This window comes from Orcinus orca, chromosome 12 (genome assembly GCF_937001465.1).
Source record: "Orcinus orca chromosome 12, mOrcOrc1.1, whole genome shotgun sequence".
Classification (NCBI taxonomy): domain Eukaryota; kingdom Metazoa; phylum Chordata; class Mammalia; order Artiodactyla; family Delphinidae; genus Orcinus; species Orcinus orca.
In genome coordinates this window covers 49279924-49302818 of record NC_064570.1, presented here as the reverse complement: position 1 = coordinate 49302818, position 22895 = coordinate 49279924, and the positions used below count along the sequence as shown (strand labels likewise).

The 22895-nt window shown below is 39.0% G+C and overlaps 1 protein-coding gene across 3 annotated transcripts in view; it reads right to left on the bottom strand.

Moving 5' to 3' along the window:
- The window catches only part of PPIL6 (peptidylprolyl isomerase like 6), a 34248-nt gene that overhangs the window by 10346 nt on the left and 1007 nt on the right, over positions 1-22895 (bottom strand). For 2 of the 3 annotated variants that reach the window (XM_033418708.2, XM_004264738.2), the window contains exons 2-6: positions 20605-20700; positions 17292-17480; positions 13925-13987; positions 13673-13820; positions 4259-4315 (exon numbers count right to left, since the gene is read on the bottom strand). In XM_033418708.2, coding sequence (XP_033274599.1) covers positions 4259-4315; positions 13673-13820; positions 13925-13987; positions 17292-17480; positions 20605-20700 — 553 coding nt within the window. The remainder of the gene's footprint in view (positions 1-4258; positions 4316-13672; positions 13821-13924; positions 13988-17291; positions 17481-20604; positions 20701-22895) is intronic. The other variant, XM_049695316.1, reaches the window with a different exon arrangement.

Below are 22895 nucleotides of genomic sequence, written 5' to 3'. Positions count from 1 at the left end.
CACTTGAATGATTTCATTTGATAAAGCTGTCTCCACATGAATTTAGAAGGAAAACTAGCTTTTACTTTTCCCTTTTCCTTTGGCCATTGATTATTTTTTAAACCTTTTCATTGTATTAAAATATAGACACAAAAAGCCATGGAACACTATAGTTAGAATTATTGTTAAAGTTATTATAAGGCAAATACCCTTTTAACCACCATTCAGACCAAGAAAAAGAACTTTGCCAGCCTTCCCTCCACAGGTTCTACCTCTATCCCTTTCTTTTTTTACACTTTATCTGTTAATGAACCTAAGCTATTTCACCTCTAGAATTTCTCCCAGGCCAGAGTTTGCCGATTGCACACATGGTGCAGTTCAACAGGTTTCTCTGTTCCCTGTCCTGTGGGTTCTGTGCTAATACTTGTGTTGAAGATGCAGATTGTTTCACCTTGATTGATATATTAGGGAGGGAATGACTTGATCATGATGAATCTCACCCCTGCTTTAATGCACTTCCCTCTAGGAGAACCACCAGGCGAATGTAGGAAACTGCCTCTGCTGATGAGCTAGCTACCCAGGAACACACACACCTCAGACGTGACCAGCCACATCCGTCACCACGTATGAGCTGCGTCCACCCACATCTGGAGTTACAGCTTCCCTCTGGCTGCAGATAATGCTCCTTCCGCCACCTCAAGATCACTCACAAGCTGCAGCTCTTCCCATGCCACCTCCACAGATGTCAAGGAGTTTTCACGGTAAAGTGCCTTATTTATTATGGTTCTGATGTATTTCTTGACCACATAATATATATAAAACTGTGTTACTGTTTTTATTAGGTTATTAACTTACTTATTAATGTGTCACCGAGGAAGTTTTTTTTACCTCAGTTTTGCCATAAGTCCTGTGGTTTTCATTTCATGATTTTACATAGCACAGATTTTTAAGAACACATTATAGCAGAACTGATTGCATTTCTCGCAAATTGGAAGCTAGGTCCAACAGCTTCATCAGACTCTTGTTCTATCCCTTTGGTAGTGTGTCCTCTCAACAGAAGGCTCATACTGTCTGATTGTCTCTGTGTTTGTGAAGTTAGCAGACGCTGATGCAGCCAATGCCTACATCCATTATTTCCCTGGAGGCAGCGAAATGGTGACATTCTAATTTTGTTTTTCCTTTTCATTATTAATCGGAATACTTTTATAACACGATGTCTCCCCTTATCTACAGTTTGGTATAGTTCCTATAGGAAAGGCAAGATAAATGCTTGATTCTTTACCTATATTTATCAGTTTTCAAGATAATGAATTCATTTCCTATCATTCCCCCAGAGGTGAGCAAGTAGGTTTTATTTTATAATATCATTATGAACTCATGGATTTAAAACATTTGTGGGGTTTCAATCAACTGTAATTACTATTCAAATTATTTCATCTTTGGCCAGTGAGAGACTCTTCAAATTGGCTCCTGAGCCCTTTGCCATGACCCCAGTAAATCTTTAATAGCACTCCTGGCTATCTGATGCCATGATAGCATGACTGAGGTTCCAGGCTCATTTCAAAATTGCCTGTCTCAGAACTGGAATCTGCCATTTGTCCCAGAGGCCCTGGTTTCTTTAATCAAGAAATGACATTTCAAAACAACAATCTAAATTCCAGGAGTCTCTGTCATTACTCGGCTGGTCATTGTTTGCAGATGAATTCCATGGGCAGAACTATAGATACAGGTATAGATTAGATATAGATACAGATATGATACTTCTTGAGTTTAAAGTGATATTTCTAATTCAAATTCAGGACTATGGACTATTTTACTTATTAACCTCTGTCGTATTTCATCTGTATCTCCTTTCTTCCACATTGAAGATTCCAGTTCTCAAGGACACAGGAAATGATGAAATTAGAAATTCTCATAATTACTTACTTGTTTTTTCCTACATTATATATATAACAATCTCAAAATAATATTAATAATACCATCACCAGTAAAATTTACTGAAAATAGTTTAAAATTTTGCATATATTCTCCCCATTTCTTTCATTTAAAATAAATTGTTAGACTAAGCATATAGTCATTGTATACCATACTCTCACCCTTCTAATCCTCATTAAATTTTAGCTTTATAAGTAACTATATGATTAATGCTCACCACCAGTTCTTCTTTCAGGGTCCCTCTTGTAATTTGGCTGAATGAAACTCATGCTACAGTCACTGATTCCTCAGGAAGGACTCATGACAACACTATTCCCTAAAGTTTTACATGTTGATAACTCTGTGTGCCCTTTATAATTCAAATTCAGTTTGACTGGATATAAAGTCCCCAGTTCACTTTTCATTTCCTTGAGCATCCTAAGTATATTACTGTATTTTCTTCTGGCATAAGAGTATGATGATAATGTACTTTTCTTCCCCTTATAAATCACTTGCTGTGACTCACTACCTGCCCAAAGAATTTTCTTCTTTTTCTTTAATATCTAATAACGTTAGTAAAATATGTCTGGTGTTGGTTGTTCTGGTTCAGTATTGTCCAGTACCTGTGTGTTCTTTCAGTAAGTAGTTTCAAGTTTTTAAGCAGATATTTTTACTTGAGGTATAAACATGCAGTAAAATGCATATGTCTTAGATGTTCACTTTGATGCATTTTAACAGTTGGGTATAGTTGTGTAATCACCACCCAAAACAAAATATAGAATATCAAATCCTTTTTTATTTCAGGAAAGTTTTCTTTAATTATAATTCTTAGTGTTTGTTCCGTTCCCTTCCATTGGTTTAATTCCTTAGGAATACTTATCATCTGTATGCTGGATCTTCTCTTTCTATCTATAGTATTTATCACTTTCTTGTAAATCCTTTTTAGCTTTCTTCATCTCTTTTTGGTTTAAAAAAAATTTCCTTCTTCTACCTTCTACTTCTCTTATTTTTTTATTTTTGGGCTATGCCACATAGCATGTAGGATCTTAGTTCCTTAACCGAGGATTGAACCCATGCCCCCAGCATTGGAAGGGCAGAGTCTTAACCACTGGACTGCCTATTTGGTCTTGTGTTCCTTCTAATTTGTTCATTTCTGAAATTTTCTTTTATTGTTAATTCTTTTCTCTAGTTCTGTAACCTCATGTCTAAAGCGTCCTCATTTTGATTTATGAGTTCTTCCCTGTCTTATATCATTGTCTTCATGTCTTTTAGCTCGTTTTGAAATTGTTACAGTTTTGCTCTGTTCTGTGAGCCTTCTTTCTAGGGTACTTTCATTATCTGTAGCGATGTTACTGTGCTCTTTTTTTTTTTTTTCTTAAATAATCATGAAAATTTCTGCTGCTTTTTAATGCAACTTTAGTTTTATGTAAAATTAGTATTCCTCAATGTTTAGAAGTAGGTGTGGCTTTAGAAGGAAGGTAGTTTTCCTAACTTCACAAAGTTCCCTCTTCTGCTATTTTCATGTGTTGTTCAGCTGTGTGGCAACTTGCTTTCTGAGATTTCCTGACTCTGTTGCCTTTCCCTCTTTATCACTGTTGTCCCGATACCTGCATAATTTTTATTCCATTCCCAGCACTTCTTCCTTCCTGAAAGAGAGGCCTTTCAGATCGGTTTTGAGAGTTCGCAGAGGTTAGACTGCTCCAGCCTCCTCAAGCCTTATGAGGGGCTCCATGCACTCAACTGCTATTGCCTATTGTGGAGTTCTATATTCTCAGCTCTGTCAGATGCCCTGCTTTCTCTCACATACATGCTGATACCATGCAGATTTTGTGGCTGTTGGTAGTTTGTCCTTACCTGTTTATATTTGGAATTCATGTAGATACCTTGTCACCTAGTTTTGTTGTGTTATCCATGGGTCTTTAGTTTTCCTATCTAATTTTTTTGGTCTGTATTTATGTTGGGATTTCAAAAAATTAAAGAACTATGCCACCACCACTATCATCTTTCCAGAATCCCCAACAGCAGTCTTAGTAGGATGATTATCAAGGTACCAATTCTAAGTGTGAGCATGGCAAAGTACAAGGCTTAAAAATATAAATTCCCTTCTATCCCTACAATCCTAATTCTAGAAACTTATCCTAAAGAAATAACATAATTAGGCAAGTGAAAAATTTTATGTACAAAACTGTACTGAACTGGACTGGGATGCCTTCCCACCTACCCTATTTTAAATTCCCACTTTTAGTATGTGTACTTGTAGTATATTACCCCAAACACTATCTAATTTGGGGTTGTGAAATCATCCAGTCCTGTTAAATTTGAATAATCAATTAAAATGTGACTGACAAAATTTAAAGATACATACCTTCAAATGTTGGTCCATAAATTGACTCTCCACCATCTCCTTTTCCAGCAACTATATCTGAGAAACAGCAATAAATAAACATTAACATTCTGAGACTAAAAAAGAAAATATAGTAATGGCAGGGAAAGAATGCTTTATGATTCCACTTATAACAATAACTAGAGTAAGTTACCTAATTGTTTAATATCTATACCATGAAAATATTTCTATGATGATTTCACTTGTATTTTGTAAGTAGTTTTACATTTATGATCCCATTTTTTTCCCTCATAACTCTGAAATAAGTTAAATTTAATGCAAAACCTTTGAAATGATGAAGTATTAAATTATAATTGTGGTCACGATTTAAAGAGTGTGTGTTCATATAAATTCTGCTTATTTCACAAGTTATTCCATGATACATCTTGCTTTCCAGAAAAATGGAAAGATTAAGCTGAGAGGATGAAATAGGAACAGTAAGGTCTTTTTAACGCAAGAATAAAAATAGATACTCTAAAAAGAATTAATGTTCAAATTTTTATTCCTTGCCCTATGGTGATATAACTCATGTATCTGGTATTTTAGAAAAGAAGTTCCTTCGTAATATAATGAGGTTTTTAAAAAATGATATTTATAGGACTTGTTTCACGTGATATGCATTATATGCATATTTTGGCTTAGGCAATGATCCTACTATAAAAATCCTCCATGCACAAGTTATTTTATCAATTCACAGCTACCAGGGAAGCAAAGCTAGCTTTAATGAAACTAGAGGTCTCTGAGGGCTGTGTTTTCCCCATCACCCCCTTTACTTCCTTCAGCTCTGTAGACCACCCTCCTTGAATAGTGCGCAATAAATAACTGTTGAAGGACTGTGCCATTTAAACTCAATATGAGTACTGTATAATAAAAGAGTCTGTGCTATTTTAAAGAAATCTGATGCAAGCATGGGGAGAGAATTTATGCAGGACAGGGGCATATAGCATTTAAATTATACTATTCATAAAGCTGGCTCAGAAGTTAACTGATAAACCTTAAGTCTCCAACTACTCTGCCTGATACTTCTGCCCCCACCCTCCCACTCACCCCCAGCCTATGGCTATTTTCAGGAGCCTGCTGCAGTAGCCCCAGGCTAAATCCAGATGTGTGGAACGTGAATGTCCTCTAGCACCAGTTCCTTCAGCTCAGGCAAATCTGCCCAGGTGATTCCCCTCCCTTGCCAACTTATGTAAATACCAGTGACACTCCCTTGCCCTCTGTCTCTAACACCTGCCATTACTCTTGCCCTTTGCTTTAGATCTCCCAGGTGAATATTTTATATTGACACCATTTCAATCAGTATTTAATATTTTTTGTGTCCATAACCCACCCCCTTGAATTCAGCTTTGGATATCTAATATTTCTATACTTCTGGCAACAAATTCAGCAATGCAGAATAGTGGTTAAAAGTAAACTTCAAAGTCAGATGATTTTGATTTCAATCTTGATGTTGGTTACCTTTTCCAAAACTGTTTCCTCATCTATATAGACAGGGATAATGGGAAGTGCCTCCCAAGTAGTTCTGAGGGTTAAAGGCAGTCATGTAGGGAGAGCACATGGTGTGGTGCCTGGCAGAGTGTCATGCTCCTTCATTAGTGGCCATTACTATTGTGCAGCATCACACACTTATGGAATGTATCCTCTCATTATCATCTTTACCATCATTCTGATGACCATGATGATGATAAAATGTATTAAACTATATCTCAAGAGATCCTTCTAAAGGCAGTAGGGCTATGGGAGCCACAAAGAGGCTTAATAACTGCCAAAGTGGCTTCATAACTTGGTATCTTCATTAACTTCATACTTCAGAAATGAACAGAATATATATTTCCTGTTTAACTATCCATTCATTCATTCATTCTTTTAACAAATTCTTAAAAAGCATCTACTATATGCCAGGCACTGTTCTCCAACCTGAGGATATAACATTGAACAAAATAGATAAAAATCTCTGCCCACATGGAACTTATATTCTAGTGAAAAGAAACAGACAATAAATCAGTTAACAAAGAAATATTAATAGTATGTCCAGTGGTGAAAAGTGCTAGGAAGAAAAATAAAGCTGGGTAAGGGGATAGGAGAGTAGCAGAGAAGGGGGTGAGGAGAGGTATATGAAGAGGAAGGTGGCAGTTTTTGAATAGGGTGGTCATGTAGTCCCTGCTGAGATAAACTCAGCAAAAATCAGAAACAGATCAGGGGTCGATGCAAGGGCATACATGGAGGAATAGCTGGGTGTAGATATCTCAGGCAAAAGAAACGACAAAAGACCTCAGGGCACACATATGCTTGATGTGCTAAGGAACAGCAAGGAGCCTAATGTGTGGAGCAGAGTGAGCAAGAGGGAGAGGTCAGAAGATGAGATGGGCTTGGGGGGAGAAGGATGGCTGTGTGGGGCCTGTTGGTCCCAAAGGGCGAGCAATAGTGCCTGGAAGCATCCTAAGGCACAACACCAAACCACACTTAGCTCCTGTACTCCGAAATTCTACTCACAGCCCTGTGGGAATCTGACATCTGAAGGAAGAGAATACTTAAAAAGCTTGGCACTTTCAATATACCATGTCATTGAATCCTCACCACAACCTGTGATATTATAATTATGATTAAGAAACTTATTCAGAGATGACAAGTGCCTTATCCAGCATGGTACAACTTGTATGTATCAGTTTGGATTTGAATTTAGTAACCAGAATTTCTTTTGCAAACTGTCCTTAAACATCCCTGCCTTGTGATCTGAAACCATGACCTGAGACCTATACACTTACTATTTGGAAATTTTACTTCAAATAAATAGACAAGTAACATGGCCTACTTTTCCCAAACTTTGCTCTGGGGCTCACAGCGGTGAGGGGAGGTCTAGCCAAAAGCAAAACAAAGAAGAACACAGCCTCCGGAAGCCAAACACATCAGAGTCAACACTGAACTAAGTATCAGGAGACACTGATATGGGCCCTTTTTTTTTAAATTATTTTTTTTAATTAATTTTTTTTTTTTTGGCTGCGTTGGGTCTTCGTTGCTGCTTCGGGCTTTCTCTAGCTGTGGTGAGCAGGGGCTACTCTTCAGGCTTCGGGCCTTTCTCTAGCTGTGGTGAGCAGGGGCTACTCTTCGCTGCGGTGCACGGGCTTCTCATTGCAGTGGCTTCTCTTGTTGCAGAGCACAGGCTCTAGGCACGTGGGCTTCAGTAGTTGTGGTGCGCGGGCTCAGTAGTTGTGTCTCGCGGGCTCTAGAGCACAGGCTCAGTAGTTGTGGGGGCAGGCTTAGTTGCTCCGCATCATGTGGCATCTTCCCGGACCAGGGCTCAAACCCATGTCCCCCGCATTGGCAGGCAGATTCTTAACCACTGCGCCACCAGGGAAGTCCCGATATGGGCCCTCTTGAGGATTGTTTTATACTAACAAAAAATGGAGAACAGTCTAAATGTTCACCAATGGGAAATTAATTAAATTGGCATAGCACTATGATGAAAAATTAGGCAGACCCTGAACATTTTATGTGTTTATGTATATTGACATATGAAGATGAATACTATATAAAGTGAAAAATAATAAGGTTAGAAAACAGTATTGGTGATATCTTAGAGAAACTGAGGAAAAAACAGTTGATTTACATACAAGATACTTGGATTAAATCTACATTTTCCTCCTTATCAGCCTCAGAATGTTCCAGATTATAGAAAAATAATGAAACATTATTAATTTAAGCCCCTGCATATTTCATCAAGTTCAAGCAAATCGCCTTCCACACTAAGCCAATTAATTTTAAATTGCTGCCTGATTGTTCCCTATGGGATATCTCCTAAAAAGCCTCCAAAATTGAATTTTGTGCTGCTAATCAGGCACCTAGTCTGTGTAAAGCCAAAGGACTGACCTGAATGGAAAGCAAAGATGCAGACCAAAATGCTTTAGATCTTACTGCAGTTGTAACAATGTAACATCTTTGGTGAGAAATAAGCTGTTTTTCTTTCATTCTGTTTTCAAATTCCCACCTTTAGTATGTTTCTTAAAAGCACTGTATTTTCTACATACACCTTTTTTTAGGTGAGCATTTAAAATTATCTTTTGGTTAAAAAAATGTTATCCTTTTTTCTTAATTTTTGAATTTTTTTTTAATACAGCAGGTTCTTATTAGTTATCTATTTTATACATATTAGTGCATATATATCAATCCCAATCTCCCAATTCATCCCACCACAACCCCCGCCTCCCTGCTTTCCCCTCCTTGGTGTCGATACATTTGTTCTCTACATCTGTGTCTCTATTTCTGCCTTGCAAACTGTTCATCTGTACCATTTTTCTAGATTCTATGGCTTAATATACGATATTTCTTTTTCGCTTTCTGACGTCACTCTGTATGACAGTCTCTAGGTCCATCCATGTCTCTACAAATGACCAAATTTCGTTCCTTTTTATGGCTGAATAATATTCCATTGTATATATGCACCACATCTTTATCCATTCATCTGTCGATGGGCATTTAGGTTGCTTCCATGACCTGGCTATTGTAAATAGTGCTGCAGTGAACACTGGGGTGTGCATGTGTCTTTTTGAATTATGGTTTTTTCTGGGTATATGCCCAGTAGTGGATTGCTGGGTCATATGGTAATTCTATTTTTAGTTTTTTAAGGAACCTCCATACTGTTCTCCATAGTGGCTGTATCAATTTACATTTCCCACCAACAGTGCAAGAGGGTTCCCTTTTCTCCACACCCTCTCCAGCATTTGTTGTTTGTAGATCTTCTGATGATTCCCATTCTAACCAGTGTGAGGTGATACCTCATTGCAGTTTTGATTTGCATTTCTCTAATAATTAGTGATGTTGAGCAGCTTTTCATGTGCCTCTTGGCCATTTGTATGTCCTCTTTGGAAAAATGTCTATTTAGGTATTCTGCCCATTTTTTGACTGGGTTGTTTGTTTTTTTAATATTGAGCTGCATGAGCTGTTTATATATTTTGGAGATTAATTCTTTGTCCATTGATTCATTTGCAAATATTTTCTCCCATTCTGAGGGTTGTCTTTTCGTCTTGTTTATGGTTTCCTTTGCTGTGCAGAAGCTTTGAAGTTTCATTAGGTCCCACTTGTTTATTTTTGTTTTTATTTCCATTACTCTAGGAAGTGGATCAAAAAAGATCTTGCTGTGATTTATGTCAAAGAGTGTTCTTCCTATGTTTTCCTCTAAGAGTTTTGTAGTGTCCGGTCTTACATTTCAGTCTGTAATCCATTTGGAGTTTATTTTTGTGTATGGTGTTAGGGAGTGTTCTAATTTCATTCTTTTACATGTAGCTGTCCAGTTTTCCCAGCACCACTTATTGAAGAGACTGTCTTTTCTCCATTGTATATCCTTGCCTCTTTTGTCATAGATTAGTTGACCATAGGTGTGTGGGTTTATCTCTGGGCTTTCTATCCTGTTCCATTGATCTATATTTCTGTTTTTGTGCCAGTACCATATTGTCTTGATTACTGTAGCTTTGTAGTATAGTCTGAAGTCAGGGAGTCTGATCCCTCCAGCTCCGTTTTTTTTTTCCTCAAGATTGCTTTGGCTATTTGGGGTCTTTTGTGTTTCCATACAAATTTTAAGCTTTTTTGTTCTAGTTCTGTAAAAAATGCCATTGGTAATTTGACAGGGATTGCATTGAATATGTAGATTGCTTTGTGTAGTATAGTCATTTTCACAATATTGATTCTTCCAATCCTAGAGCATGGTATATCTCTCCATCTGTTTGTGTCATCTTTGATTTCTTTCATTACTGTCTTATAGTTTTCTGAGTACAGGTCTTTTACCTCCTTAGGTAGGTTTATTCCTCGGTATTTTATTCTTCTTGTTGCAATGGTGAATGGGATTGTTTCCTCAATTTCTCCTTCTGATCTTTCATTGTTAGTGTATAGGAATGCAAGAGATTTCTGTGCATTAATTTTGTATCCTGCAAATTTACCAAATTCACTGAATAGCTCTAGTAGTTTTCTGGTGGCATCTTTAGGATTCTCTATGTATAGTATAATGTCATCTGCAAACAGTGACAGTTTTACTTCTTCTTTTCCAATTTGTATTCCTTTTATTTCTTTTTCTTCTCTGATTGCCGTAGCTGGACTTCCAAAACTATGCTGAATAATAGTGGTGAGAGTGGACATCCTTGTCTTGTTCCTGATCTTAGAGGAAATGCTTTCAGTTTTTCACCATTGAGAATGATGTTTGCTGTGGGTTTGTCATATATGGCCTTTATTACGTTGAGGTAGGTTCCCTCTATGCCCACTTTCCGGAGAGTTTTTATCATAAATTTGTGCTGAATTTTGACAAAAGCTTTTTCTGCATCTATTGAGATGATCATATGGTTTTTATTCTTCAATTTGTTAATATGGTGTATTACATTGATTGATTTGCATATATTGAAGAATCCTTGCATCCCTGAGATAAATCCCACTTTATCATGGTGTATGATCCTTTTAATGTGTTGTTGGATTCTGTTTGCTAGTATTTTGCTGAGGAGTTTTGCATCTGTATTTATCAGTGATATTATTCTGTAATTTTCTTTTTTTGTAGTATCTTTGTCTGGTTTTGGTATCAGGGTGATGGTGGCCTTGTAGAATGAGTTTGGGAGTATTCCTTCCTCTGCAGTTTTTTGGAAAAGTTTGAGAAGGATGGGTGTTAGCTCTTCTCTAAATGTTTGATAGAATTCACCTGTGATGCCATCTGGTCCTGGACTTTCGTTTTTTGGAAGATTTTTAATCACAGGTTCAATTTAATTACTTGTGATTGGTCTGTTCGTATTTTCTATTTCTTCCTGGTTCAGTCTTGGAAGGGTATACTTTTCTAAGAATTTGTCCATTTCTTCCAGGTTGTCCATTTTATTGGCATAGAGTTGCTTGTAGTAGTCTCTTATGATGCTTTGTATTTCTGTGGTGTCCATTGTAACTTCTCCTTTTTCATTTCTAATTTTACTGATTTGAGTCCTCTCCCTCTTTTTCTTGATGAGTCTGGCTAAAGGTGTATCAATTTTGTTTATCTTCTCAACCAGCTTTTAGTTTTATTGATCTTTGCTATTGTTTTCTTTGTTTCTATTTCATTTATTTCTGCTCTGATCTTTATGATTTCTTTCCTTCTACTAACTTTGGCTTTTGTTTGTTGTTCTTTCTCAGGTTCCTTTAGGTGTAAGGTTAGATTGTTTATTTGAGATTTTTCTTGTTTCTTGAGGTAGGATTGCATCGCTATAAACTTCTGTCTTAGAACTGCTTTTGCTGCATCCCATAGGTTTTGGATCATCATGTTTTCATTGTCATTTGTCTCTAGGTATTTTTTGATTTCCTCTTTGATTTCTTCAATGATCTCTTGGTTATTTAGTAATGTATTGTTTAGCCTCCATGTGTTTGTGTTTTTTACATTTTTTTCCCTGAAACTGATTTCTAATCTTATAGTGTTGTGGTTGGAAAAGATGCTTGATACGATTTCAATTTTCTCAAATTTACTGAGGCTTGATTTGTGACCCAAGATGTGATCTATCCTAGAGAATGTTCCGTGCGCACTTGAGAAGAAAGCGTAATGTGCTGTTTTCGGATGGAATGTCCTATAAATATCAATTAAATCTATCTGGTGTATTTTGTCATTTAAAGCTTGTGTTTCCTTATTAATTTTCTGTCTGGATGATCTGTCCATTGCTGTAAGTGAGGTATTAAAGTCCCCCACTATTATTGTTTTACTGTTGATTTCCTCTTTTAAAGCTGTTAGCATTTGCCTTATATATTGAGGTGTTCCTATGTTGGGTGCATATACATTTATAATTGTTGTATCTTCTTGGATTGATCCCTTGATCATTATGTAGTGTCCTTCTTTGTCTCTTGTAACATTCTTTATTTTAAAGTGTATTTTATCTGATACGAGTATTTCTACTCCAGCTTTCTTTTGATTTCCATTTGCATGGAGTATCTTTTTCCATCCCCTCACTTTCAATATGTATATGTCCCTAGGTCTGAAGTGGGTCTCTTGTAGACAGCATATATACAGGTCTTGTTTTTGTATCCATTCAGCAAGCCTGTGTCTTTTGGTTGGAGCATTTAATCCATTCACATTTAAGGTAATTATCAATATGTATGTTCCTGTTACTGTTTTCTTAATTGTTTTGGGTTTGTTTTTGTAGGTCCTTTTCTTCTCTTGTGTTTCCTACTTAGGGAAGTTCCTTTAGCATTTGTTGTAGAGCTGGTTTGGTGGTGCTGAATTCTCTTAACTTTTGCTTGTCTGTAAAGCTTTTGATTTCTCCATCAAATCTGAATGAGATCTTTGCCAGTGTAGAGTAATCTTGTTGTAGGTTCTTCCCTTTCATTTTAAATATATCATGCCACTCCCTTCTGGTTCGTAGAGTTTCTGCTGAGAAATCAGCTGTTAACCTTATGGGAGTTCCCTTGTATGTTGTCGTTTTTCCCTTGTTGCTTTTAATAATTTTTCTTTGTCTTTAATTTTTGTCAATTTGATTACTATGTGTCTTGGCATGTTTCTCCTTGAGTTTATTCTACCTGGGACTCTCTGTACTTCCTGGACTTGGGTGGCTATTTTCTTTCCCATGTTACTGAAGTTTTCGACTATAATCTCTTCACATATTTTCTCAGGTCCTTTCTCTCTCTCTTCTCCTTCTGGGACCCCCTATAATGTGAATGTTGTTGCATTTAATGTTGTCCCAGAGGTCTCTTGGTCTTCATTTCTTTTCATTCTTTTTTCTTTATTCTGTTTCACGGCAGTGAATTCCAGCATTCTGTCTTCCAGGTCACTTACCCGTTCTTCTGCCTCAGTTATTCTTCTACTGATTCCTTCTAGTGTATTTTTTATTTCAGTTACTGTATTGTTCATCTCTGTTTGTTTGTTCTTTAATTCTTCTAGGTCAGGTCTTTGTTAAACATTTCTTTCACCTTCTCGATCTTTTGCCTCCATTCTTTTTCTGAGGTCCTGGATCATCTTAACTATCATTATTCTGAATTCTTTTTCTGGAAGGTTGCCTATCTCCACTTCATTTAGTTGTTTTTCTGGGGTTTTATCTTGTTCCTTCATCTAGTACATAGTCCTCTGCCTTTTCATCTTGTCTATCTTTCTGTGAATGTGGTTTTCGTTCCACAGGCTGCAGGATTGTAGTTCTTCTTGCTTCTGCTCTATCCTACTTGCTTGTATTACTTTTTAACCTGGAATATTCCTGGTGACACACTTTAGATTTGTTTATTTTAAAAATCAGGGAATTTTTTTAAAAAGTATGAATATCTTAATTCATCATTTGGCCATATAAAACATCCTTTAAATATATATGTAACATCTAATATTAAATATATCTAATTCTGTATGAATTTCACAAAGGCAGATGAACAAAAGTTTGGACATTTTGATTTAATGTTGCAACTAAGTTGTATTTAAGCTTTTAAACTCACCTCCTCCTTGTATCCAACCATTCCGTACCACTCGATGAAAAATGGAACCTGTGTAATGTAGCCTGATGCCACTTTGGGAAAACCCTGCTTTTCCTGTGCACAGGATCTGAAAATTTTTACATGTTTTGGGACATGCATCACAATACAGCTAAAAATAAAGAGAAAAGGTTTCATAGATTAAAAACTTAGCATTTTGACAGAGATTGTCACTCCCCCCAACTTATTAAAAAACAACAACCAAAAACCTCTTACCTCAAAAATCAATCTTCCGATTGGATAAAAATCAATAGAAATGTCCAAGAACACAAAATCATGCTATTAAAATTAGAGAGAAGAAGGTAATGCAGGTCAGTGTTTTAGCAGAAAGTTTTAGAAATGACCAAAAATATAATAGAATAATGTTTTCAGTGATAAGATGATTGACAGCATTAACAGTAGATAATGTAACAGCAAAATTAAAAGAATGACTTAAGGATGCTTGTTTCATTATACCAAAATTTTACTACCTAAATAACATGCTTTTTAAAACCCTTAAGTGGTAAAGCTCTGAATCACATTAACCTATCACACAAGACTGACAGCACATGGCCTATATATCCACTGCATCACAAACTGGGTGTGGAAAGGAACACTGGTCATTCCCTCTGGAAAAAGCAGCAGACTGGGAATTCTTTTCTTTCCTGAGTAATTCTGGGAAATGATCCAACATGAGCCCATGGATTTGGTTACTGTGTGTTCTGGATTTTCAGAGACTGCACAGATTAGCTGAGCAGAGCCAGGCCATAGTCTTTCTGAGCAGGAAAATAAGGCCACTATATGAATAGGAGGTACCATACCAGGGGTAGGAAAGAGAGGATGATGTGCTTTTGAGTTATTTCATTCATGACCTCATACTCCCAGATACCCCCAGCTCTTGTTTTCAATTGACATACTTTCTGGTAGAGACAACTAACATTTGTGAGCCCTTGTCTAGCCCTACAAAGAGGCATCAAAGTGAAAACACTGTTGTCCATCACAGTAGCATTCATTTAGGGAGCAGAACACATCTAATGGAATACATTTCAACTCTTAGGCACCATTCTCATATATAAAAATGCTGCCTGATTTAACAAGTACATAATTTGCCCTGCCCTATTTCTTAAGAGTCTAGGAGGCATAAATGAAATCACTTTTAGTTGTATCACTATCATTATTTTATGTCGCTCTAAGCTTTTTTTTAAATTAAAAGACTGAAATAGTATTGTAATATCTGGCATCCAGGAATGAAGTATTACATCCATACTTATTATAATTAATTGTTTGTGCCTCTAAGCTTCTGTACTACAAGTTCTTAATTATAAAAGAATATTATAACTTTAGAATAAGAGGCATAGTATAGTAAACTTCATAGGCTTAGGAGGAAAAAGGACATATTGCAAGTCATAATTGATTTCTGAAGTGAGTGAGTGCATTCAGACATCATTAAACTTCCCTGGGCATCAATATATTATCTTTATGTGGTTGTCAAGAGTAGATAATTCTAAAAATTCTAATGAAAAGAGAGTGACTGTGACACAAGATAATGTCACCTAGCAGCCAAACCTAATTGTCTGCTATATCGTTCCAAACCAGAAGTAAACAAGTCCCTGGGTTTTACTCAGCACAAAAAATCTAGCCTCTGTGCAAAAAATCCAAGGATTTTCTCCGGAATCTGGGTCCTCTCTCCTTACTGCCACTAATTAATTCAGGCTGTCATTATTTCTAGCTCACACTATTATAGCAAATTTCCAAATGGCCGCCCTGCCACCAAGCTTTCCCCACTGTACCCTGTTTGGTCACAGCCCTAAAATTTTTTCCGAAACACCAAAGAAGATGTTGTCATACTCTTGATGAAAAGTTCTGTTGGCTTACTTCCTTCTGGATGAAATCTAACTAACTGGTTAAGAGTGGACAGTAAGTTCAACCTTTCTCTAGTGGATCTGGTTTTGGGGTTTGTTTGTTGTTTGTTTTTTTTAAACATCTAAGCACCTTTCCTATTTGAGAAACTCCTCACAAGGTTGCACCAGCCTCCGGAGAACCTCCTCTCTTTCCCCGCTACGTGTGAGCCAGGGTGTGGGGATATAACCTGGGCTCAACTAGTCAGGTGCTCCTGCCCGGGGCCTTAGATGTCTAGGAAGTGACAAAGACCCAAGGAGAGCTGAGAAGTTATGCTTGGTGAAGGCAGCATTAGGGCCATTGGGCACCCATGGCAGCATCCTGGCTGCACATTCCTGGGGCATGACTCTGGCCATGTTTTCCTGCTGCCAGGTCTCCCTTGGTTCCTGCCTGCTTTCCAAAGCTGGTTCTCCAGCTTTCCTGTCAATTGTGAGGTTACCAACATCCTTTTTTTTTTTTTTTTTTTTTTTGCAGTATGTGGGCCTCTCACTGTTGTGGCCTCTCCCGTTGTGGAGCACAGGCTCTGGACATGCAGGCTCAGTGGCCATGGCTCACGGGCCCAGCCGCTCCGCGGCATGTGGGATCTTCCCAGACTGGGGCACGAACCTGTGTTCCCTGCATCGGCAGGCGGACTCTCAACCACTGAGCCACCAGGGAAGCCCCCCCAACATCCTTTTAATACATACTTTTTCTCCTCAAGTTAGTTAGAACAGCTTGGTACTGTTGGCACCAAGAATCCTGACTGATTCTCATTTTCCCAGTGTCGTTTCCCACTAATTCTGGCCTCCCTGCTGTCCCCTGCCATTCCCAGAGTACACCATGTACTTCTAGACGCCTGACCCTTTGGGAATGAACTGCTATGAATGTTAACTTCCTCCCCACACCCTAGAGTTTCAAGCATTTTCCAAGTGCATTGTTTATTCAACAAAATATTCACTGAGCACCTCCAGTGTTTCAGATTCTGTTCAAGTCAGTGGTTGAACAAGGGTGAACGAGACAAGGTCTTTGCCTTTGCACAACTCAGATCCTAGCACTGGGTCTTTATGTAGGCACAGGCCACCATGGGCGTGAAATAATTTTCAGCATGTGGTAGCTGTTGGCTACAAGGTTTCTGAGCAAAATTACATACTTTTACCTCTATTGCCATTCCACCCTGATGGCTGTCTCTTGCTCTCTGGACCTCACGCTTCCTAGCTGTCCTCTGCCATTGGAAACCTCCCCAGTGCCATAGCTTGTCTAGTCCTACTCTTGACAACTATGTGTCATGCTTTAAAACATCACCTTCTCAAACTTGCCATTCTCTAGTGCAGTAGCTGTCACTTAGGTGTTAGAAAGTATTAATTAAAATATTTCATGCTAAAGGTGAATGAAGGATAGGCTTGACCTTCTCTGAGGGGGAAGGTCTTAATATTTTTAAATAGATGATAATTAATGCATATACGCTTCTAGCTGGGAGTAGAAATGTTTGAACAGGGATGATCTTCTCCCGGCGCCATCTGCCTGCTGTGAGATAGGCTTGCTTTACACACCACCAAGCCAAACCCTGCCATGAATCCTTTGCAACTGGATCATAAGGTCATTGAGAACTTAACGTAGTCTCTTACTCTTTTATATTCCCTTTGCTAGGTTATCAGTAATTAATGGTCAATCAATGTAAATGCTCAAAGATTCCACTATTTTCCTTTAAAAAATTAGTGCAACTTGCCTTCGTGTCTCTTAAGAATTTGGCAGAATAATCCATAGTAAGTGCTTCGTAAAGTGCAGGAGGCTTAAAGTCAACTATATCCCACACTTTGTGGGCCCATTTCTGAAGATCAAGTGCATCACCCAGGAGCTGACCGTTAATAAAACACATCACATAGGAAGAATATTCCCAGATTTCTTTCTTAAGTTCCTGTAAAGGAAAAGGAGCAAAAAAATGTAGTGGGGGTTGGGGGTAGGGATAGGGGGGAACTTAGCTAAACCCACAAGCCAGAGCTTGAATCAACCCTAGGACTGAATCTTTAAAATATTTTTTTTGCCGTCTTTCAGAATTTTGCTCTCAAAGGGAATTTAAGAACATTTTCAAGACTCTGATGGTGTTGAAATCAAAGAATGACCTAACAGTGATCTTTAAAATGGTACGATCTTAGAAAACATGGTAATCTGGTAATAAAAGTCTGTGTGCATAGCATACTTGTTATATTAATTTGAAAACAAAATGCAATCTTTTAGCTTCATTTCTGAAGCACATTTTACTGTAGGCATAGTTGGTTAGGGGTCCTAAATAAGACATGGTTTTCAATGGGAAGGATGGAAAGAACGCTTTTTTGATGGAGGGAAATCAGACCAGGTGAGGAAATGCCTCCTGAGGGCCAGCAGCAGTTTGCGGGGCACACCAGGGGCCGTGAGGAAGAGAACTCACCTTCCATAACAATTTTTTTTTTTTAAACTCAAGTAATTTATTTATTTATTTTTTGGTTACGCAGCATGTGGGATCTTAGTTCCCCGACCAGGCATCAAACCTGTGCCCCCTGCAGTGGAAGTGCAGAGTCTTAACCACTGGACCACCAGGGAAGTCCCTCCTTAACACTTTTAAGCCCTAAGCCCCTAAGAATGAAGTGCATTGGTGTTTTTATCCATACAGCACTGCCAGCCAACCTCCTAACCCTCAGTGTGTGGCCACTGAATAATGTGGCCTCTGAGTAGATCTGGGTTGTTATTACCCGGTGCCAGTCCTGGCAAAGCCACGCACCATCTGGGACAGCTGTTCTCCAATTTTAGTGGGCAGTCAGAATTAGTTTCCTGAGCCCCACCCCAAGTTTCTGATTCTGGGGTGGGGCCTGAGAATCTGCATTTCTAACAACATCCCATGGGACGCTGCTGCTGCGGCTGGTCTGGAGACCGCACTTGGAGAAACGCCAGTTTGGGGAACGGTTTGCCTTCAGCTGCCAGCGTGCTCCATTCCCCGCTCTTCTCTCAGGAGGAGCTCGCTTCAGATTCCGCACTTCCTAAACTTGTTCATGCTGAACTGTCAATCGCTGAGCCTATGGGTCAGTACTCCCTGGAATGTTGAAACTCATCAGGGTTCTCACATTTTACAGGACACAAAACTTTAAAAAGGGGAGGGAAAGTTTAATTGTGGATATTTTAGCTAGCCTGGTAGGAGAAATGCAGTAGCAGGTACACCTTATTCGGAGGCTGAAAATTACGTGCCTTGTCTGGGTGTCATCTATACATGAGGAGCCCTCATCGCCTGCCTCAAGATAGCAGGCTGGACCCGATGTTTTCTAGGGCTTTCCAGCACTAAGATGTATGATGTTGCCTTTTTTTGGAGGGGGAAAAAGGGCCTTCCCAAAGGCTCTGAAGCCATCCCTCATGGTTGGCATTACATTATACTGAAGCACTGAGGCCAGTGCAAACTAACCTCAAATGTGCTAAGAAGCACTATGTATAACATAAGACAATGCTTATGTGAAAGGAGAACAAAAAGCTGGCCTGAAGAGGAAGAAGAGGTTAAGGTGGCAAGTATCCAGGAGATGAGGGAGGGGGAGGGAAGAAAGGAAAGACAGGAGTTAAGGATATGTGGGAAGCAGCAGCATTGATGACCTAGGAAGCCTCATTCAGGCCCCATGAGAAAAGCAGAAGGAAGAGAACACAAAACAGCTCAAGGTTAGCAACTCAGGCTGACAAGGGTCAGAAACTGCAGAATGGAATCCACGCCAGTGTTTCAGAGTATGGTGGGAATACGGAAGAGGAATGGGTGCAAACCACGAAGCATGAAATCATGGCTCTCCTGTAGGTGGAGAGCACGATATGATAGGCAGTTTAGGAAGTTTGATGATAAAAATGAAGAAAAACATTGTTTTACGTTAGGGTGCCCAACTGTCTGGATTTGCCTAGGACCATCCCAGCTTTAGCATTGAAATTCGTGCATTCCAGCAAACCCCTCAGATCCAGGCAAACCAGGACCACTGGTCACCCTAGTTGTTGTAATGATTAGAGTTAATATTTATAGAAGTCATTAGAATAGTGCCTGGCATATAATAAGCACCATAGGTAAGTGTTTGTTATGGTTCTGTTTGAATTATATAATGAAAATGTACTGTGGCTGTGAAAATGGTATGAGACTTAACATACGGTATTCCTGACTCAGTCTTGCACCGTTCATGTGACTGAGCAGAGAGTGAAGTAAAGCAGCACCATCTGCGTGGTAAATCACAGGACATCCTTGTGCAATCTAGCACAGGACAACCAAAACTGTTCTGGTCAGGGGAAATGGGATCTCCTCAGCCACTGAGAGATGCGGTTGGGCAGGGAAGCCAGGACTGGAACTCTCCACAGGACTAGGCCAAGGGTGACAAGCAGGAGGCGTACCCATTCTAGTCTGCCCCCCAACGTGAGCTGTATCTGAGCCAGGATGCCACATGTTCCAGGCAGCACTACCAGTTAATCAGGGATGGCACCCAAGAGGAAACCAATCTGCCATCCCTGGATAAGCTCTGCCAGCCTTAGGGTCTGGAGTTCTCCAAGGGTACTGTTAGGGGGGAGAATGCAGAGAAGGAAGCGTCCATTAGGACACGGCTACCCTGTGGGAAGTTGGCGCCTACCATCAGAGCTCCCCTAGGCAACCCTACATGCTCCCCTGCTATATCTGTGCTGGACACCACTGAAACCTTCCAGAGTTAGGGCCAAAAAGAGTGCCAGGCCACAGTAACCTGAGTGCCCGGGTGTCACAGGAAGTATGAGTAAGTGATATGCCGGGAAAGAGGGGTAGCCATCGGCAGGAGTAAATAGCAGCACTGAGAGTTTAAAACTTACCTTTATCACATGCTTTCCAAAAGAAAATTCTGTAAATGTTTGACTCTTTCTTAAAATCAGCTGGGTAAAATGACTGAAATAATTTAGGAAAAGTATGTAATTTAGAGAAATAAAATCTAGTTGTATCAAAATTACTGCTTCAGTTTTTCCAAACCAATGCATATGTAAATAAATCAGGCAAAACTTGGCTCATTTCCCACACCCCAAATATCCTTTACCCTTTTTTTCTCCTGTAGATATTGATCCCATGCAAATTCTTGAACAGGAACTATTATAGGGTCTTCAAATTTGGATGGATAATTACTCTTCAGACTCTAGGTTTCAAAATAGAATAATTATTTTAGAGTAAGTTCTCTTTTAAAGTAGAAATCATTCCCCCCAGTTTTTATGGGGTCTTCAGGAAGTTTTATGCAACATACACCCAAGCCACAGTCTGGCTTAGATACCCCTCGCCAGCTCCCAGAGGCCCCTGTGCTTACCTCCAGTAAGTCCCTCCCCAGTCCATACTAATTGGTCTCTCATCTGAAGAGAATAAGCTCCTTGAGGGCAAAGACTATGTCTTAGTTTCCCACTGGCCTCAGTATTTGGTACATAGTGGACCATCCACACATAGCAACTGCATAAACAAATGTACAAGTGAGTTTATGCCAATAGTTTTGTGACCTGCCATGTTCTTTTAGGACCAGTTTTTCCCTAAATTAAACTCTTACTAAACCTCAGTGGATCTATGGATACTTTTTTTTTTTTTTTTTTTTTTTTTTTGCGGTACACGGGCCTCTCATTGTTGTGGCCTCTCCCGTTGCGGAGCACAGGCTCCAGACGCGCAGGCTCAGCGGCCATGGCTCACGGGCCCAGCCGCTCCGCGGCATGTGGGATCCTCCTGGACCGGGGCACGAACCCGTGTCCCCTGCATCAGCAGGCGGACTCTCAACCACTGCGCCACCAGGGAAGCCCCTCTATGGATACTTTTAACTAAAATAAATGTTATTGCTTTAATTCACTGACATATGGAGAATGACCAAAAGGATATTGTTGTGGTTATACCCCTTGGGAAAAAGAGAAGTAAATATTAAATGTGTTTTGGTCTAGACATTAAGCATGTATTGACTTAATGTATTTTGTTTTGTCTATATGAATCAGAGAAAATTCTTACTGGTTAACAACATCTGTCAAAAAAAAAAGTTTTGGTTCCTGTTATGTTACACTTTGCCTCCTCCTAAAGCAAGGGAAGACAGTTGAGGCAGTAACAGTTAGGCATCACCTTTCTGAGCAAGTCTGAGAAGTAAATGGACCAACAAGGGAAAAGTGTCATCTGGCCACTTCTGTTGTGGTCTAAGGGGACACTGACTTGGCGTGCTTCACCCAGGGTGGACAGTCCAAGGGGGAGAAAGCCAGGATGTGAGTGTACCCTGCTTTGGGACCAGGGGTAGCAGAAGAGGGCAACAGCAATCTGGCCATTTCCTTCTTAGTCTGCTGTACCCAACCAACAGCTGATGTGTCCTTTTTCTCAATTCCAGCGTCTGTGCTCTGTCTGAGGCAGTCGTACAGGATGACTGCTGTTTCTGAGGGACCATCTGGAATAACTAATAAGCCCAAGAGTTTTCAAATTAAGCATACTTAATCATGCTTTCTTCATAATTTGTTCCAGAAGGGACTACATTATGTAATACTCTTTATAAATCTAAATCTTTCAGTTAATTAGGCATCAGGGATTGCTCACAAGTGATCATGTTGGAAATATATTCAAGGATCCTTTATTAACAGAACTAACTGAATTTACATTCATATATTTTCATATTCAAATAGAGCTATGGTAGGCAAAACTTAAGAAAGTGAAAATTAACATTATTAATATAATAAAGACATTGTTTGCTTGACTTAGTGTCCTCTGCAACAGGGGTTGGCAAACTGTGGCCAGCAGGCCAAAGCTGGACCACTGCCTGTTTTGGTAGGACTTGAGAACTAAGAATAATTTTTAGATTTTTAAACAGTTGAAAAAGAATCACAAGAAGAATCATTTCATGTCCTGTGAAATTATATGCAAGTCCAATTTCAGTGTCCATAATAAAAGTTTTATTGGAAAACCACCATTCATTTACATACTGTCTGTGGCTGCTTTTGCACAAGGACAGAGTTGAGTAGTCATGACTGAGAACCTATGGTTCCAAAGGCCTAATAATTTTATATGTGGACTTTACAGAAAAAAAATACGCCAACGTCTTCTCTACAGTGTGGAGAAAACATATGCCTTCAGAAAAGGAGCTAAGAAAAACAAGAGAAAAAAAATCCCTCACACTTATTAAATACAATTTGAGCCATATAACTTTGCTGATCCTATCAGCCCAGCTAACACAGTCCATAATTTCTACTTCTTTTAATGATCCATGTATCATTTTCACAGACTTCTTATCACTTGTTCTCTTCATCTTAATGTAAACTTTACCTATTTCACAAATTAGTCACTATTTCCTGACTTGATTTAAATTCAGACTGTAACTCTGTGGACTTG